This window comes from Myotis myotis, unplaced genomic scaffold, assembly GCF_014108235.1.
Source record: "Myotis myotis isolate mMyoMyo1 unplaced genomic scaffold, mMyoMyo1.p scaffold_m19_p_10, whole genome shotgun sequence".
Lineage (NCBI taxonomy): Eukaryota > Metazoa > Chordata > Mammalia > Chiroptera > Vespertilionidae > Myotis > Myotis myotis.
In genome coordinates, this window is record NW_023416314.1 from 10,065,307 (window position 1) to 10,085,538 (window position 20,232).

Consider the following 20,232-nt stretch of genomic DNA (forward strand, 5'->3'; position numbering starts at 1 on the left):
TTTTATTTATGCATGCCCCCCCTTTTTGTAATTTATTGACTCCCACCCACTATTTATATATTTATGGGTGTGAATTGTCAAACTCAGACCCGACAAAATATTTATTTTTCTACTTTTTGTAAAAATTTTGCAAATAAAAAATGAGTACAAGAAAAAATAGAATTTATCAAACTTGTCACAAAATTAATAAAGAAAAATAAATTGGAAATCCAGTTTATTCTTGTGATGTATGCATTTATATATATATGTATACTAGAAGCTCGTTGCAAATTCGTGCATGGGTAGGGTCCCTCTGGGTGGCCTGCTGGGATCCGGCCCTAGTTTACACCCCCAGCTTCACAGCCCCGCAGCCCCACAACCCCGGCTGGTACTCTGCCATGGACAAGTGCCGCCCCCTCACCTGCTCCACCATCCAGTCTATGGGGTGATCAATTGGGGCCAGGTCCCCCACCCTCAGTACCTGGGAGCCATGCAGAAGCCCCGTCCCCACCGCCATTGGTCACAGTCTGTGGGGCAATAGGCAAGGCAATCAGGCCCCCTTCCGCATGCCAACTTGACCTGGTGGCGCCCACTCACCTGCTCCACCATCGCACAGCAGTCCCGGTCTCGTCGGTGCCCATCGGGGTCAGCAGTGCCGCCACTGCTGCCTGCTGCCAGCACCCTTTTGCCAATGCCCGCCATGTTCCACGCAGCCCCCCTGGTGGTCGGTGCATGTCATAGGAAGTATTCCAACTCCAGGTCCAATGACCACCCAAGGGGACAATTTGCATATTAGGCTTTTAGTATATAGGACATGTATCTATGTATATATGTATATGTGTATATAAATGTATATGTGTAGATAACTGATAGATGATAAAAAGAGAGATTTTTAAACCAGATAGCATGTATCTGAATTTGAGGTCTACCACTAACCTCGGGAGGTGTTTATGGAAATTCAGTGAGATAATTCGTGTAAACTGTTTAGCAGAATGCCAGGCATATAGTGATGCTCACCAACATATACACCTCAGATGTCAATAAGACTCTCTCTGGTACCAGACAGCTACATAAAATGTCCTTTGTTTGGAAAGTCTAAATAACATTTTAAGAAACCTAGAACCTTGCCCTAGCTGGTTTGTCTCAGTGGATAGATCAACCTGCAGATTGAAGGGCCCTGGGTTCGATTCTAGTCAAAGGGCACATGCCCGGGTTGGGAGCTCAATTCCCACTAGGGGTAGTGTAGGAGGCAGCCAATCAATAATTATCTCTCATCTTTGGTGTTTCTGTCTCTCTTCCTCTCCTTTCCTCTCTGAAATCAATAAGAATATATTTTTTTAAGAAAAGGAAAAACCCAGAACCTTGAGAATTTCCTGGCTTCTGCATTCAACATGCCATCCTTTCCCCACCATGGTAGACAGCCAGATGTGAAACTCCATTCTAATGAAATACTTGTGAATAGACATCACTTAAAGGCTTGGGGTCGTGCAGAGAGGTAACATGGAGCACCACTCATTTAAAACAATAATTACCGCCCCTTCTCCTACAAAGTGTCTCTAATCTCAAATCTTACTTTGGACATATCAACTACCAGCAGTTTAGCAAGGGGTTGTCTTGGCCCTGCTCCCATGGCACCCTGTCTCATCCAGGCAGAACAGTTGGAGGCCTTAGTGCCAGCCAACACTAAGCATGTAAACACAAACAGACACACACACGTAAGCACACCACACAGCATTTATACAAATTAAAGAATAATATGCTAATTATATCAGACATCTTCTGGACGTCCTTCTGGACAAAGCCACAGTGGCAGGGCCAAGGCAAAGGCGGTTAGGAGCAATCAAGCCAGCAGGGGAAAGCAGCAGAGGGTGATCAGGCCAGCAGGGGAGGGCAGTTAGGGAGCAATCAGGCAGGCAGGGGAGAGCAGTTAGGGGGCATTCAGGCAGGCAGGGGAGGTCAGTTAGGGGAGATCAGGCCAGCAGATAGATGCAGTTAGGATCATCAGGCTGGCAGGCAGAGTGGTTAAGGTCAATCAGGTAGGCAGGCAGGCAAGTGGTTAGGAACCAGAAGTTCCAGATTTTGAGAGGCATGTTCAACTGCTGGTTTAGGCCCAATCCCAGTCCAAATTTGGCAGTCAGACATCACCTGAGGGGTCCTGGTTTGGAGAGGGTGCAGGCTGGTGAATTTCATGCACCAGGCCTCTAGTGTTATAAATAAAAACCATGTTCTTAACATCATTAAAGGTGTTTGTTTAAGGAATTGAAATGATAGGTGTTATTAATTTTTTTCTTTATATTTATCTTTTCTTACAATTGTTCTTTAGTTGTGAATATATATTGTTCTTCAATAAGTATATATACTGCCTTTATTAAGAAAAAAATAATTTTTAAAAGAAAGAGAGGTGGTACATAATAAATTTAACACAATATTCTTTCAAAGTACAAACTTTTTTAAATGGCCACTTAGTTATATGCTTCAATTAGTTGGAAGTTTTTACTTACATGGAATAATTTATGAAATAACCCAATGATTGCAAACAAATGACAGAACTAGAGTGTTTCTCTTCCCATGAAGGTAAAACATTCTATTTAATATGTGTATATCTTGCCTTATATTCTCATATTTTATATAAGTGAAATCTATATTTAGGTGATATAAATTTTAATCAGTGGCTATTCAAAAAAAATATTCAAAGTCGTTTTAATGGAGCCCAAAATAACACATTATTCAAAGAATAATTTTTTAAAAGAAAATTATAAATCAAATACCATTGGTATGAAGCCTAAGTTTGTGGAGACATGAGAGAGGGGAGGGCCTAGAAAATTTACAGCTAGAGAGCCCATTCTATATATTAAAGTGGCAGCAATTCATTTCAATCATTTTAATCAAAGGGAAAATGGATGTACATGATTCCAAAAGTCTTCGTTTCTCTAACTCTTCACCTGAAAGTAACAGAAAACTACTGCAGTTAGGATAAATTGGTGTTTATAGGTCCCAAGGAGAGGAATACAGAGAGGACTTAGGAAGGGAAAGGGAACAGGAACTGAAATCCGCCAGGCAGGGTTGGATGCTCATCTGCTTCATTCATGTTTTTAAACATATTTTCTCCCATTTCAAAGGGAAGTGAAAGATAATTGCTCCACAGACGAAGCCAGAGTGAAATAAGTTGGGTCCTCTTAGTTTTCATTTAAAATGTCTAGAAAACAGAATTCAACTGGGGCCCAGATTTGGTAAAGAACTCCCCTTGTTCAAACAGCTAGAGGCAGAGATCTCCTTGTGTAGTTGTCACTCATGGTTTTAAAAGCCTTCTATTTTTTGTAACATTATTTCAACATAAATTCCTGGGGGGGGAAATCACTGTGTGCTATGCCAAAATTCCTAAAGACAAAGGTATGCAAATGTTTGACAAATGACTTTACAGTTTTATTAAGTGAATATCAGTAAAACCTTTAAAACACTAAGAAAAAAGGAAGATATATAAGAATATCAATCAAACGTAAAAAACCCATCAATGTTGCAGTGTGTATAGATTACAGCTCATACTGCATTTACCAGTTGTACTGGTTAATAATGCAGATTTTTTTCAATAGATGGAGTTACACATATGTTGATATATATGCGATTTGATATGTATGCTAATTTGTTGTATTGACAGCAAGCTTCAGAACTTCATATGTCAAATTTTCTGAGGGTGTTAACATCATAGATATTATTACACTTAAAAATGTCAAATTTTGTGCAAAAATAAAAGAGTATTTGCAGGAAGTTTTAATTCATTACTTAAAAAGTGCTGCTGAAAGTTATCGTATACTCCGGAAGCTTATGGTGAACATGCTCCATCTCAAGACACTTGTAAATGCTGGTTTAAATGATTTAAAAACGATGATTTCAATGTGAAAGACAAACAATGCCCAGGTCAACCGAATGTTCTTTAGACAGTGAATTTATTTTGAGAATCCCAAACGTGCAAAATCATGGGTTGATCCAGTCAACCATCAACATCAACTGCAAGACCAAATCGCTTTGGAAAGAAGACAATGCTCTTCATATGGTGAGATCAGGAAGGTGTGGTGTACTATGAGGTTCCAAAACCAGGTAAAAACGATAATACTGATCGCTACCAACAACAAATAATCAATTTGAACCATGCTTTGATTGTGAAACGACCAGAACGGGACGGAAGATGTGGCAAAGTAATTTTGCTTCATGATGGCGCACCATCACACATTTCAAAAACAGTCAAAGACATGTTAAAAGATCTTGCCTAGGAAGTATTAACCCACCCACTGTATTCCCCAGACCTTGCTCCTTCAGGTTACCACTTGCTTTCATTGATGGAACACGCACTTTCTGCACAGCACTTCAAAACCTAGGAAGAAATGGAAAATTGGGTTTCTGAATGGTTTGCCTCAAAACAAGCAAAGTTCTATTGGGACAATATCCACAAACTACCTGAAAGATGGGGGCAATGTGTAGCTAGCGATGGACATTACTTTGACTAAAGCATTTTAGATGTCTCTCTTGAAATTATCGTTTTCTTTGATTACAAAATCCACATTATTAACCAGTATATGATCATAGTAAGCTTTCTATTGAAGAATAATATTCACATTTATATAGAACTACAGGCCCGTTACACAAAGAGATTCCTGCAATAGACCTTCCTTTCCATGGCTGCCGGCACTGGTTTTCCTCCGGCACCCGGGACCCAGGCCTTCGCTCTGGCCGCAATGGAGAAGCGAACCCTCTTCAGCCTTCAGTCTTCGCTGCTCAGGCCTGAGCCTTCAGTCTTTGCTCCGGACCTGCGTATGCAAATTAACCGCCATCTTTGTTGGGTTAATTTGCATACTCATCTGATTGGCTGGTGGGAGTAGCAGAGAGACACCAATTTGTATGTTTCTCTTTTATTAGTGTAGATAGCTCCCATTTATGGATTATGTCTTTCAATCCAACAGCACATTTTTGAAAGCTATAGAATTGTCTGCTTTAGATGGGTCATCAACTGACTCACGGAATTGCTTAGAAGAGTAAAAGACTTCCAATAATGGCATTCGAGAGCACTGGCTAGGCCTCAAAGAGATGAGTGCCTCTCATCTGCCCTCTTACAGGGTCTCCTTGTGTGTAGTTGTCCCCTTTGCTTTAAAAGCCTTTCAGCTTTTATTATCCACAATTTTATTATTGGGAATATGCACTTTACTACCTACCAGGAACAGGGGAAAGAAGCCCAAACTCATAGAATCTATACTAGTAATAGGGGAATATGCAGTTTGTCTAGGATGCCCTCGCAGTAACAGTAACAACGGAACAGCAGGCTGGGTGGGGCGACAAGGCTGGCAGGCGGGTTTGTGAGGGATGACCAAACGAGTGAACAGAAGGCTGTTTGGGGCAACCAGGCCAGCAGGGGGTGGGGCAGTTGGGAGCAACCAGGCTGTCGGGGGGGAGGGGCGGGTGTTAGTTGCAGGTGACCTGGCTAGCAAGCTGGGCAGTTAGTGGTGAGCAGGTCGACAGGGTGTGCACTTGGGGGCAAACAGGCAGGCAGGAAGGTGAGCAGTTAGGAGCCATCGGTCCTGGTTTGTGAGAGGGACATCCCCCTAGGGGTCCTGGATTGGAGAGGGTGCAGGCTGGGCTGAGGGGACCCTCTTCACCCCCCCTGCATGAATTTCGCGCACCAGGCCTCTAGTGTCTTTATACTTGATGTGTGACAGAGGCTCTGCTGTTTGAAGAAGAGTAATAGATTTGAATAGTAAAAACATGAAATATTCCAGAAACCTAGCTTATCTGATAATCTAATAAATAGGTTATTTATAACTTCTATTTTGTAGGGTGGGGATATTGTCACATCACAAACTCTATAGTATCAATTTCTATCAATAAGATCTACAGTCATGAAGACAAATTCATGGGTTCTCCATTCTACTACATAATAAGTTTAGCTCACAATATGTCACACACAGATATTTGAATCTTATTTCATTTTGAGGCATTGTATACCACAAAAAGGACAAAACTATAAATATTTCAAGATTAATGTAGATATAAACTGACGGCAAAATTGTTATTTATGAAAGTTGAAAGCCTCACTACGAGTAATGTCTTTTTTGTTATTATTTCTAAATAAATGTGGTAATTTCTACTAAAGTTTTATAAGATGAAATAAAGAGAAAAATAAGTATAATCATATTCAATTATGAAAACCTATACACTATAATCTGCAGGAACTTAGTATACTCAAAACACTAGCTTTTTTTGCATGACTTCCAAAAACTTAAGCATCATGTTCCTAGAGATTTAACAGTGTAAAATGACAAAAGAAAAACAGGATACTGCTTTGTCACAGCTTTATTTTTCACAACCACATATAGCCACTGAAAGTTTAACCTCTATTTCATGTCAACATTATCTAATTCATGGCATCTGTAGCCATTCAGTTTGACTCAAGATAAAACAATAAAGTCAAGAAAATTATTTTATTTTTCAATCAGTTTCAATGTTCAATAAATATTCAAATTGCTAACAACTGCTGATCTTTGTATGGATTTCATTTTTGGAATCTTTTAATTGGCGTTTATCTTTTCTAAATTTAACGCTTGCCACAAACCCTTTGGAAAGTTAACATTAGTCAGACATGATATCTGTTCCCCCCATGGCCCCTTTCATCATTATGTTTTTACCCTGGAGCTTCTACGGGACTGTATTACAACCTGCGAAGCCATCACACAATGCTCCCCTTACTGTAAAAAGGACATCTTAGCTGCCGATCTCCTGGTTCTGCTCCGGCCTTTATTCATACAAACCTACTACAGTTTCTTTCATTTCCAGTAGTTAGAGTCTACATTTTGTTTTTATCAGAAATAAACTTTCTAGAAAAGCAAATTGCATACCTTTTTCCCCCCTAATTTCTGGGTTAATTTCATTTTATATTGGTGATTATTTAGTTGTTCATGGAAAGTAAAAGTTAATGCCTCTGTGTAGAATTAGTTTTAGTCCCTAGCCCTGGCCAGTGTCACTCAATGGTTAGAGTGTGGCTCCACATGCCAAAGGGTCACAAATTTGATTCTTGGTCAAAGGCACATACCTGGGTTTCAGGTTCAATCCATGGCCCTAGTTGGGCCACATGCAGGAGGAAACCAATTGATGTATGTCTTGCACATTGATGTCTCTCTCTCTCTCTCTCTCTCTCTCTCTTTCTCTCTCTCCACCTCCCTTCTCTCTCTTCCACTTTCTCTAAACATCAATGGGGAAAATGTCTTCCTGTGAGGATTAACAAAAAAACAAACAATAAAAGGAATTTATTTTAGTCCCTAGAGACAAAAACAACTATTTTTTATTGATATTATTTCCCTTTATAGCTAGGTTTAATTCATCTCACATTTCTTTTATTTATCTTTTTGTATGTATATGAGATTGTCTTTTATTTCTTCTTTTTTTTTGCTTAATCCCTTCACCTTTACTCAATGTTCTCTCTCTTTTTAAAAAAAAATATATTTTATTGATTTTTTACAGAAAGGAAGGGAGAGGGATAGAGAGTTAGAAACATCTATGAGAGAGAAACATCGACCAGCTGCCTCCTGCACACCTCCCACTGGGGATGTGCCCGCAACCCAGGTACATGCCCTTTCAGTCCGCAGTCCGACTATCCATGGAGCCAAACCGGTTTGGCTAAATGTTCTTTTAAAAATCATTTATAATATCCAAAAGAATCAGATGAGCAATAATACACAGTGTAACTCCTGCTTACTTTAAAGCTCTAGTGAGCTCAAAAGTAAAGCATACCCAGGTAACCTAGAAAGAATGGTGATATAAAGAATATCCCCCTACCCTACAAAAAGGGAGGCATTTATTTCTTCCCTGCAGATTTGTTTATTCTATACTTAACACAAGGATAGTAGGCTTTTAAAGGAATTTTGCTTAAAGAGGAGACAGTACACTCTTGTTTATATATATAAAAGCCTAATATGCAAAGTGTCCCCTGAGGAGTTCCACTGACCAGATGTTTGATCACTCTCTATGAATTGTGCTGAACACCAGGGGGCAGCACGGAACGAAGGAAGGCCTCAGCCAGCAGCCAGCAGCCAAGGAAAGGGGGCCCCAGATGGCAGCTGACAGCCACTAGTGACCCTAAACTGCATGAATTTTATGCACTGGGCCCCAAGTTGTAAAATAAACAAATATGAAGCAGAAGATACATAGGAAATTCATTGTGTTTTTCAAAATGATAGGTAAAAGTTTGCAAACTGTCCCCATTGGTGAACTGAAGACCTGTTATAATCAGGTAACAGGAAGTGTATCTGGGACTGAGTTCTTTTATCAGTTCCTGTATCCATAACCCTTGACCTACATAGTCTAGACTTCTGCTCCACAGGGAAATTCATTTGGCCTATGCTTCATTACATCAACTGCACTCTAGATATTTAGTAATTAATCTCACAAATTAATAAGGAACTGGGTAGGGGGGGTTACAGAGAGGGGGGAAAGAGGGACATCAGTAATACTCTGAAAATAAAGATTATTTTTTAAATAACTCAAATAAATGTTTAAAAATTTATAAAAGTTCTGTCCTTGCTCGTTTTGCTCATTGGATAGAGCATCGGCCTGCAGACTGAAGGGTCCCAGGTTCGATCCTGGTCAAGGACACATGCCCAGGTTGCAGTCTGGATACCCAGTAAGGGCATGTCAGAGGCAGCCAATCAATAATTCTTTCTCATCATTGATGTTTCTCTCTCTCCCTCTCCCTTCCACTCTGAAATCAATTTTTAAAAAAAAACAGAAAAGAAAAAGCTCCAAGTTTTGTTTAATGGGATTTGTTTTCAATGCCATTCCTGGCACCTTGAGAAATGCCTAATGCAAAGAGGGGGCTGTTATACTTGATAAATGAGTGAACGAATGAAAGCATTTGTCACACACTGAGCAGGATCCCTTGAAGTCCTTGGCCACACCTCACTTCCCAGCAGAGCTTCCTATCCCTGGGTCCTGCTGCATCTGGACATTTAAAGATGTTTGTCAAGTTGCCCTCCTCCCCTTCTTTTTCTCTCAGTGCTGAGTGGGGAAGGGAGGGAGGCCCTGGTCTCCTCTTAACTCCAGGCTGCTTTGCCTTTCTGACTCTCTCCCAAGGCCCAGTAGCCTTCTCCCTTCCTCTTCTCCCCTCCCCTGACAGCCTCCCTCTTGGAAGTTCCAGGCTCTTTATGGCAACACCCCTAGAGGTATCTTTCTTCTCTCTCTGCTCTGGCATATCTGCAGGAAGGCAAGTCTCTATGTCCCCTAACCAGCAGAGCACTGTGACCCCTCTTTGTGGGGCTAAGGCTTCCTTTATCCTGAGATTCCTCTTATGGCCTCACCTTCTGTAAGTGAATCAGAGTCTCTATCACTTTCCCTTTGGCTTCAGCTGCTCAACTGGTTCAAGGTCCAGCCCTGCATGGGCAGGCTTCCCCAGCCTGGAGCTCCCCTAGTGGCAGGTGTGTTTTCACTTTTCCTACATCAGCTGGGATTGCCCCTCTGTCCAGGCTAAAAGCTGCACCATGGAGCTCTGCAGAATTACACCTCAGCAGTGCTTCAAGTTCAGAGATACAGACAGAGCAGCAGGCTGAGACCCAGAAGAGGAGACTGAGAAGACACACCAAACAAGGCTGAGTGAGACCCAGGTGACAGCCTCTGAGTGGACACTTGGATCCCCATCTGCTGACAGAGACCAGAGACCAGAGGCCAGGATGAAGCGGGACTTGGCTGTGTGTTGCACGCTGGTGCTGGTGCTGATGCTGATGGCCTCGGTGCTGACCAGGACAGGAGCAGCTCCTGCCCCTACGCCCGCCAGGACCCACCTGGGTGCAAGGGGCTGCCTCATGGGCCAGTTCAAGTCTCTGTCGCCACAAGAGATGAAGGCCTTCAAGAGGGTCAAGGACGCCCTGGAAGAGTCGCTCCTGCTTAAGAACTGGAGCTGCAGCTCCCGCCCCCTCCCCAGGACCCGGGACCTGAGGCAGCTGCAGGTGTGGGAGCGCCCTGTGGCCTTGGAGGCTGAGCTGGCCCTGACACTGAAGGTCCTGGGGACCTTGAAGAACTCGACCCTGGGGGACATCCTGGACCAGCCCCTGCACACGCTGCACCACATCCACTCCAAGCTTCAGGCCTGTGTCCCAGCTCAGGCCACAGCAGGCCCCAGGCTACGGGGCCCCCTCCGCCAATGGCTGCATCGCCTCCGGGAGGCCGGGAAGAAGGAATCTCAGGGCTGCCTTGAAGCCTCTGTCACATTGAACCTCTTCCGCCTCCTCACCCGTGACCTGAGATGTGTGGCCGCTGGAGACCTGTGTGCCTGACCCTGACACCCACCGGCAACCTGTCCCAGCCTCTTGGATTTTATATATGCATTTCCCCCCATTTTAATTTATTGACTCCCACCCACTATTTATATATTTATGTGTGTGAATTGTTAAATTCAGACCCGACAAAATATTTATTTTTCTACTTTTTGTAAAAATTTTGCAAATAAAAAATGAGTACAAGAAAAAATAGAATTTATTAAACTTGTCTCAACATTAATAAAAAAAACATAAATTGGAAATCCAGTATATTCTTATGATATATTTATATGTATATCCACTTATATAAAGAGATAATATGCTATTTGGTCCTAACGGTGTCTCAGTCACCTCGGTCAAAGGTGCACAAGTACAGGAGCTGGTGCGCAGGGACAGGGGCGGGGACTTGCTCCACTGGGACATGATGCTGTAAGGGGGGCTTCAGGATGGCTGAGGCAGCCCTCCCGGCGGCAGCACATGCAGGCCCCAGGCGCCGCCCGGCCCTGAGTGTGGTCCATATTATGGGGGCGGAGCCTAGGCAGAGAGTTCTCAGCACTCCTGCTCTGGAGTCTGAAAGCATGGAAAGAAAGGGAGAGCACATAGGCAGTTAGGGAGATCAGACAAGGAGGGGAGAGCAGTTGAGGGCATCAGGCAGGCAGGCAGGTGAGTGCTTAGGAGCCAGTACTTCTGGATTACTAGAGGGATCCCAGATTGGACAGGGTGCATGTCAGGTTGAGGGACTCCCACCCCTGTGCACGTATTTCATGCACTGAGCCACTAGTATGTATATATATGTATATATTTATATAGGTATATATGCATGTATGTATGTATGTATATATGTACACTAGAGGCCCAGTGCACAAATTCATGTATGGGTGGGGTTCCTTGGTGTGGCCTGCAGGGATCGGGCCCCAGCTCACACCCCCAACCTCACAGCCCTGCAGCCCCACCTGGCACCCTGCCTTGGCCTGGCACCTCCCCCTCACCTGTGCCACCATCCCACCTGTGGGGCGATTAATCGGGGCCAGGTCCCCCACTCGGCTCTCTCAGTGCCTGGGAGCCAGGCGGCAGCCCCGCAACCGCCGCTGCTGGTCGCCATCTGCAGACCGATAAGCAGGGCAATCAGGCCCTGCTTTCACCCACCTTGGCCTGATACTGCCCTCTCACCTGCTCCACCATCCCGCCGCAGGCCCGCTCTCGTCGGGGCCCATCGGGGCCAGCAGCGCCTCCACTGCTGCCCTCTGCCAGCACCCTGTTGCTGGCACCAGCCATGTTCCACTCCACCCCCTGGTGGTCAGTGCACATCATAGCAAGTGGACAAACTCCAGGTCAAACAAGCACCCAAGGGGACAATTTGCATATTAGGCTTTTATTATATAGGATGTGTGTGTGTGTGTGTGTGTGTGTGTGTGTGTGTGTGTATGAGTAGATAACTGATCGATGGTAAAGAGAGAGACTTTTAAACAAGATAGCATATATCTGCATTTGAGTTCTACCATTAACCTCAGGATTTTATGGAAATTCAGTGAGATAATTCATGTAAACTGTTTAGCAGAATGCCATGCACATAGTGTTACTCACCAGCATATACACCTCAGATATCAACTAGACTCTCTCTGGTACCAGAAGGCTGCATAAAATGTCCTTGGTTTCAAAAGTCTAAATGATTATTTAGGAAACCTAGAACCTTGCCCTAGCAGGTTTGGCTCAGTGGATAGAGCATCAGCCTGCAGACTGAAGGGCCCTGAGTTTGATTCCTGTCAAAGGGCACATGGCCGGTTTGCAAGCTTAACCCCCAGTAGGGGGCGTGCAGAAGGCAGCCAAGCAATGATTCACTCTCATCACTGGTGTTTCTATCTCTCTCTTCCTCTCCTTTCCTCTCTGAAATAAAATATATGTATATATATTTTAAATAAAGAAAAAACCCAGATCCTTGAGAATTTCCTGGCTTCTGCATTCAACATGCCATCCTTTCCCCACCATGGTAGACAGCCAGATGTGAAACTCCATTCTAATGAAATACTTGTGAACAGACATCACTTAAAGGCTTGGGGTCGTGCAGAGAGGTAATATGGAGCACCATTGGTTTAAAACAATAATTACTACCCTTTCTCCTATAAAGCGTCTTTAATCTCAAATCTTATTTTGGACATATCAGCTACCAAGAGTTTAGCAAGGGGTTGTCTTGGCCCTGCTCCGCATGGCACCCTGTCTCATCCAGGCAGAGCAGTTGGAGGCCTTAGTGCCAGCCAACACTAAGCATGTAAACACACACAGACACACACACACTCACATACACATAAGCATGTTATACATGAAAACCATGGCCTTAACATCATTAAAGGTGTTTATTTTTGGAATTAAAATTATAGGTGATTTTAATTTTTTTCTTTATATTTATCTTTATTTGACAATTGTTCTTCAGTGAGTATATATTGCCTTTATTATGAGAAAAAATAATTTTTAAAAGAAAGAGAGGTGGTACATAATAAATTTAAGACAATATTCTTTCAAAGTACAAGCTTTTTTAAATGGCCACTTAATTATATGCTACAGTTAGTTGGAAGTGTTTACTTACATGGAATAATCTATGAAATAATCCAATAATTGCAAGCAAATTACAGGACTAGAGTGTTTCTCTCCCCATGAAAGTGAAACATTCTATTTAATATGTGGATATCTTGCCTTATATTCTCATATTTTATGTAAATAAAAGCTATATTTATGTGATATAAACTTTAATCAGTGACTATTCAAAAAAATATTCAAAGTTGTTTTAATGGAGCCCAAAATAACACATTATTCAAAGAATACATTTTAAAAAAATTATGATTCAAATACCATTGGGATGAAGCCTAAGTTTGTGGAGACATGAGAGGGGGGAGGGCCTTGAGAGCCCATTCTATTTATTAAAGTGGCAGCAATTCATTTCACTCATTTTAATCAAAGGGAAAATGGATGTACATGATTCCAAAAGTCTTCGTTTTTCTAACTCTTCCCTTGAAAGTAACAGAAATCTATTGCAGTTAGCATAAAAGGGTGTTCATAGGTCCCAAGGAGCAGAATACAGAGAGGACTTAGGAAGGGAAAGGGAACAGGAACTGAAATCCACCAGACCGGGTTGGATGCTCATCTGCTTCATTCATGTTTTTAAACATAGTTCGTCCCATTTCAAAGGGAAGTGAAAGATAGTTGCTCCCAGACTAAGGCAGAGTGAAATAAGTTGGGTCCTCTTAGTTTTCATTCAAAATGTGTAGCAAATAGAATTCAATTGGGGCCCATATTTGGTAAGGAATTCCCCTGTCCAAACAGGGGAATCTGTGTAGTTGTCACTCATGGCTTTAAAAGCCTTCTATTTTTGTTACCTAACATTATCCTATATAGTAAAAGGCTAATATACAAATCGACCAAATGGTGGAACAACTGGTTGCTATGATGCACACTGACTACCAGGGAGCAGACCCTCAATGCAGGAGCTGCCCCTTGGTGGTCAGTGCGCTCCTCCGAGGGTAGCACCACTCAGCCAGAAACCCTGAGCCGGGCTCATGGCTGGTGAGCGAGGCGGCAGTGGCAGGAGCCTCTCCTGCCTCTGCGGCAGTACTAAGGATGTCCGATAGACGGCTTAGGCCTGCTCCTCATGGAGCAGGCCGTCAGTCGGACATCCCCCAAGAGCTCCTGGACTGCAAGAGGGTGTAGGCTGGGTTGAGGGCCCCCCCCCTACCCAAGTGCACAAATTTCATGCACAGGACCTCTAGTTTCAGTATAAGTTCCTGGGAAAGAAAATCGCTGTGTGCTATGCCAAAATTCCTAAAGACAAAGGTATGCAAATGTTTGACAAACGTCTTTACAGTTTTATTAAGTGGATATCAGTAAAACTTTTAAAACACTAAGAAAAAGGAAGATATGTAAGAATATCAGTCAAACATAAAAACCCCATCAATGTCGCAGTGTATATAGGTTATAGCTCATACTGCATTTATATGATCATAGTAAGCTTTCCATAGAAGAATAATATTCACATTTATATAGAATAGCTCCCATTTATGGATATGCCCTTCAATTCAATAGCACTTTTTTGAAAGCTATAGAATGTCGGCTTTCAATGGGTCATCAACTGACTCAAGGAATTGCTTAGAAGAGTAAAAGTCTTCCAATAATGGCATTTGAGAGCACTGCCTAGTCCTCAAAGAGATGAGTGCCTCTCATCTGCCCTGTGACAGGGTCTCCTTGTGTGTAGTTGTCCCCTTTGCTTTAAAGCCTTTCAGCTTTCATTATCCACAATTTTATTGTTGGGAATATGCACTTTACTACCTACCAGGAACAGGGAAAAATGCCCAAGGTCATGGAATATCTTTATGATTGATGTGTGACAGAGACTCTGTTGTTTGAAGAAAAGCAATAGATTTGAATAACAGAAACATGAAATATTCCAGGAACCTAGGATATCTGAAAATCTAATAAATGGGTTATTTATAACTTCCATTTTGTAGGGTGGGGATATTTTTCACATCACAAACGCTATAGTATCTATTTCTGTCAATAAGATCTACATTCATGAAGACCAATTCACGGGTTCTCCAAGCTACTATAAAATAAGTTTAGCCTACATTGTGTCACACACAGATATTTGAATCTTATTTCATTTTTAGGCATTGTACACCACAGAAAGGACAAAACTATAAATATTTCAAGATTAATGTAATATAAACTGAAGGCAAAAATTGTTATTATTGAAAGTTTAAAGCCTCACTAGGAGTAATGTCTTTTTTTTGTTATTATTTACACATAAATGTGTTAATTTCTACTAAAGTTTTATAAGATGAAATAAAGAGAAAAATAAGTATAATCATATTCAATAATGGAAAAGTATGCACTTTAGTCTGCAGGAACTTAGTATACTCAGAACACTAGCATTTATTGCAGGCCTTCCAAAAATTTGAGCATCCTATTTCTGCAGATTTGAACAGTGTAAAATGACAAAGAAAAACAGAATACTGCTTTGTCACACCTTTATTTTTCACAGCCACATATAGCAACTGAAAGTTTAACCTCTAATTCATCTCAACATTATCTAATTCATGGCATCTATAGCCATTCAGTTTGACTCAAGTTAAAACAATAAAGGACAAGAAAATTATTTTATTTTTCAATCAGTTTCAATGTTCAATGAATATTCAAATTGCTAACAACTGCTGATCTTTGTACTGATTTCATTTGAGAATTTTTTTTATTTTCTTTATTGATTAAGGTATTACATATATGTCCTTACCCCACCCCCACCCCCCTCCACACTCCCGCTCATGCTCTCACCACCCTGGTGTCTGTGTCCATTGGTTATGCTTATATGCATGCACACAAGTCCTTTGGTTGTTCTTTACCCCATACCCCCCCCCCCCACCTTCCCTCTGAGGTTTGACCATCTGATTGACGCTTCTCTGTCTCTGGATCTGTTTTTGATCATCAGTTTATATTGTGCATTATATTCCACAAATGAGTGAGATCATGTGATATTTATCTTTCTCTGACTGGCTTTTTTTGCTTAGCATAATGCTCTCCAAGTCCATCCATGCTGTTGCAAATGGTAGGAGTTCTTCCTTTTTACAGCAGCGTAGTATTCCACTGTGTAGCCCACCCCCATCCGAGGAGCAGCCCACCCCCACCAGCCAGAGGAGCCACATTTTAGGAATTTTTTTAATTGGCATTTATCTTTTCTAAATTTAACGCTTGCCACAAACCCTTTGGAAACGTTAACATTAGTCAGACATGATATCTGTTCCCAACCGAACCCCACCCCATGGCCCCTTTCATCATTATGTTGCTACCCTGGACTCTTCTCCGGGACTATATTACAACCACAAAGCCGTCACACAATGCTCCCCTTACTGTAAAAGGACATCTTAGCTGCCGATCTCCTGGTTCTGCTACGGCCTTTATTCATACATACTTACTACAGTTTCTTTCTTTTCCAATAGTTAGAGTCTACATTTTGTTTTTATCAGGAATGAATTTTCTAGAAAAGCAAATTGCATACCTTTTTTCCCCCAAATTTCTGAGTTAATTTCATTTTATATTGGTGATTATTTAGTTGTTCATGAAAAGTAAAAGTTAGTGGCTCTGTGTAGAATTAGTTTTAGTCCTTAGCCCTGGCCAGTGTTATTCAATGGTTAGAGTGTGGCTCCACACACCAAAGGGTCAGAAATTTGATTCTTGGTCAAAGGCACATACCTGGGTTGCAGGTTCAATCCATGGCCTTAGTTGGGGCACATGCAGGAGTAAACCAATTGATGTATCTCTTTCACATCTCTCTCTCTCTCTCTCTCTCTCTCTCTCTCTCTCTCTCTCTCTCTCTTTCCACCACCTCCAACTTTCTCTAAACATCAATGGGGAAAAAATTCTCTGGTGCGGATTAACAAAAAACAAAACAATAAAAGGAATTCGTTTTAGTTCCTAGAGACAAAAACAACTATTTTTTATTGATATTATTTCCCTTTATAGGTAGGTTTAATTCAATTCACATTTCTTTTATTTATCTTTTTGTCTGTATATGAGATTGTCTTTTTTTTTTGCTTAATCCATTCACCTTTACTCATTGTTCTTTTAAAAAGCACTTATAAACCCCACAAGAATCAGTTGGGCAATAACATACAGTGTAATTCCTGCTTACTTTAAAGTTCTAGTGAACTCAAAGGAAAAGCCTACCCAGGTAACCTAGAAAGAATGATGATAAAAAGAATATCCCCCTACCCTACAAAAAGGAGGCATTCATTTCTTCTCTGCAGATTTGTTTATTCTATACTTAACACAAGGATAGTGGGCTTTTAAAGGAATTTTGCTTAAAGAGGAGATAGTACTCTTGTTAATCCTATATAATAAAAGAGAAACATGCAAATTAACTATCCCTCTGATACACTCAAGCCATGCCCACAAGCCATGCCCACTAGCCAGTCAGGAGCAATTATGCAAATTAACCCAACTAAGATGGCGGTGGCCACAGAGCTAGAGCGAGCAGGAGGCTTGGGTTGCCCCCGACGATGGAGGAAGCCAAGCTTCCCTCTTGCCCTGGCCCACCCTGGGCTCCGCTCAAGGCTACAAAGTTTCTATTATAGAAGATAAATAAATCCCAGATACCTGCTTCCAAAAAAGAAAGAAGAAAAAAAAAAGGAGAGGCTGGGAGCTTGGGTCGCTAGGGGGCATGGCCAACCTGAAAATGGCCATCAGCCCCTCAACCAGGCTGGAAAGGCACCCCAGCAGGACCCCCCCCCCCACCACCACCACCCTGAAGGGGCTGTGGCCAGCCTGAAAACAGCCCTCATCCCCTCACCCAGGCTGGCCAGGCACCCCAGTGGGGACCCCACCCTGAAGGGGATGTGGCTAGCCTGAAAACAGCCCTCATCCCCTCACCCAGGCTGGCAAGGCACTCCAGCAGGACCCCCACCCTGATCTGAGACACCCTTCAGGGAAAACCAGCCGGCCCCCACTCGTGCACCAAGTCTCTATCCTAAAAGGGTAATATGCAAATTGATCCTAACAGCAGAACGACTGGGAATGACTGGTCACTATGACACACACTGACCACCAGGGGGCAGACACTCAATGCAGGAGCTTCCCCCCTGGTGGTCAGTGCTCTCCCACAGGGAGAACTCTGCTTAGCCACAAGCCAGGCTGATGGCTGCCAGCACAGCAGTGGTGGCAGGAGCCTCTCCCGCCTCCTCAGCAGCACTAAGGATGTCTAACTGCAGCTTAGGCCTGCTCCCTGTTGGCAAGTGGACATCCCCTGAGAGGTCCTGGGCTGCCAGAGGGATGTCTGACTGCCAGCTTATGTCCGGTCCCCCAGGGAGCAGATCTAACCCATCAGGTGGACATCCCCTGAGGAGTCCCAGACTGCAAGAGGGCACAGGCCAGGCTGAGGGACCCCACTGAGTGCACAAATTTTTGTGCACCGGGCCTCTAGTCTATATATATATAAAAGCTTATATGCAAAATGTCCCCTTGGGAGTTCGACCAACCCGGAGTTCAATTGCTTGCTATGACATGTGCTGACCACCAGGGGTCAGCATGGAATAAAGGAAGGGCCCAGCCAGCATCTGGCAAGCACTAGGGACAAATTTTGTGCACTGGGCCTCTAGTTGTAAAATAAACAAATATTGAAGCAGAAGGTACATAGGAAATTCATTGTGTTTTCCAAATGACAGGTGAAAGCTTGCAAACTGTCCCCATTGGTGAACTGAAAACAGATTGTCAAACTGCAGCGGGAAGGCCAGGGAGGGTTGGGGGGCAGGAGGGAGGGGGGTAAGAGATCAACCAAAAGACTTGTATGCATGCATATAAGCATAACCAATGGACATAAGACACTGGGGGGTAGGGGAGGCTAGGGGACTGTCAAAGGCAGGGGGGAAAAAAGGACACATATGTAATACCCTTTGTAATACTTTAAGCAATAAAAAAAAAAAGAAAAAAAAATAGCGACAGCGAACCCCTGCAGGCCCTAGGGCACCATACTCTGGGTCAAGGTAACCTCCATGGTCACTGTGAGGAGCCGGGCGCGGCTGGACACACATGGCCATGTGGCGTCAGCTTGCCCGGGCCAGTGCACCTCTCCTACGAGTGCCTTTATCAGGTTCTTGGGCAGTCCCACCCACCAGTCCTGGTCTAAAGACACTGCTCCCGGTGCCAACTTTCGAGGATGTTTCCATTTCTGAAAGCCCCAAGCTTAGATTTTTTTTTTTTTTTTTTTTTCAGGCTCAGTGGCAATGTATTTCTCAGAGGGTGCAGGCTGCAAAGCTGAATGCCTGGTTAGAGCTTTAGCGACCATTCCAGGTCGCATTTAGGAAGGAGCCAGCTATTTCACTAAGCACAGCCACACATTAGGATGGAGCTGCTATATAGGAAGGATTGGATGAAGGCAAGCGGAACCTGGGACAAGGGAGTGGGGGAGGGGCACAGGAGTAAACAGCGAGTTTGGCAACCACAGCGCCTATGCAACCTGGCCAAGCTTAGATTTGTTGAAAGAATACCACTTGTGCCAAAAGTGCGAAAAGAACCTAAGAACTTGCGTGACATACAGGGACCTTCAACTGAAGATACTGAGTTCACAGAAGGCAATTTTGCAATCAAGACCTGTTATAATCACGTAAGAGGAAGTGTATCTGGGTCTGAGTTCTCTTATCAGTTCCTATATCCATAACCCTTGACCTACAGAGTCTAGACATCTGCCCCACAGGGAAATCCATCGGGCCTATGCTTCATTACCTCAGCAGCATTCTAGATCCTTACTGCTTAATCTCACAAGTTAATCAGTGCTAACTTTTTAATGGATGATACTGATTCAATATATAATCTGCCAAGATATGTATTGATAGTAACATAATTATTAGAAACAAAATCCCAAATCCCAATGTTTACATACTAAAATATTCTCAAGTCTTTATACTAAAAAGTCCTCAAGTTTTTGTGACTTTTAAAATGGGTTCTTTTATTTCAGTAATAATGATAGAAATTAATAAAGCCTTCCTAGATATCAACTTATAATCAAGTAGTGGGTGATTTCAGTGTTTTGGTCAACTTGTGAATTCTTATTCTCCATTATATCGGTGTCAAACTTTATAAAGAAAGATAGAGGTTTAGTTTAAAACTGGTGTTTCTCACATTAGAATGCAAGGTCATGGAGGTCAGAAGGTAATCTTTTGAATCTGTGATTTCTCAAGTTTGAGAAACAGTAATTTAACTTGAAGACTGAATCCAATGTAGAAGGGGTATGGGTTTAGCACTAGTGTAGGTAGGTCTTTGTGTCTTTCTCAGATTGCACCAAGGAACTCCCACTTCTCCTCTAATGTATGCCTGGAGTGGCTGTTAACAAAAGACACCCAATACATTTTGAAATTTCGTCAGAAGGAAACATATGGATGAAAAGGGAAGCTTTGCAACATTTCTGATGAGCAGCTGTTCAGGTTGGTTGAATCCT

The 20,232-nt window shown here is 42.6% G+C and overlaps 2 protein-coding genes across 7 annotated transcripts in view; both read left to right on the forward strand.

Moving 5' to 3' along the window:
- GRIA4 (glutamate ionotropic receptor AMPA type subunit 4) overlaps positions 1-20,232 on the forward strand; it is a 413,129-nt gene that overhangs the window by 179,238 nt on the left and 213,659 nt on the right. The gene's annotated exons all lie outside the window — the stretch shown is intronic.
- LOC118664073 (interferon lambda-3-like) lies at positions 9,574-10,286 on the forward strand. Its single transcript, XM_036323965.1, has one exon. It carries the CDS (start codon positions 9,684-9,686, stop codon positions 10,284-10,286), a length of 603 nt encoding a protein of 200 aa, XP_036179858.1. The 5' UTR covers positions 9,574-9,683.

Excerpts from the sequence above, each read along its gene's own strand:
- LOC118664073 (XM_036323965.1), top strand. The coding sequence starts at position 9,684 with ATGAAGCGGGACTTGGCTGTGTGTTGCACGCTGGTGCTGGTGCTGATG.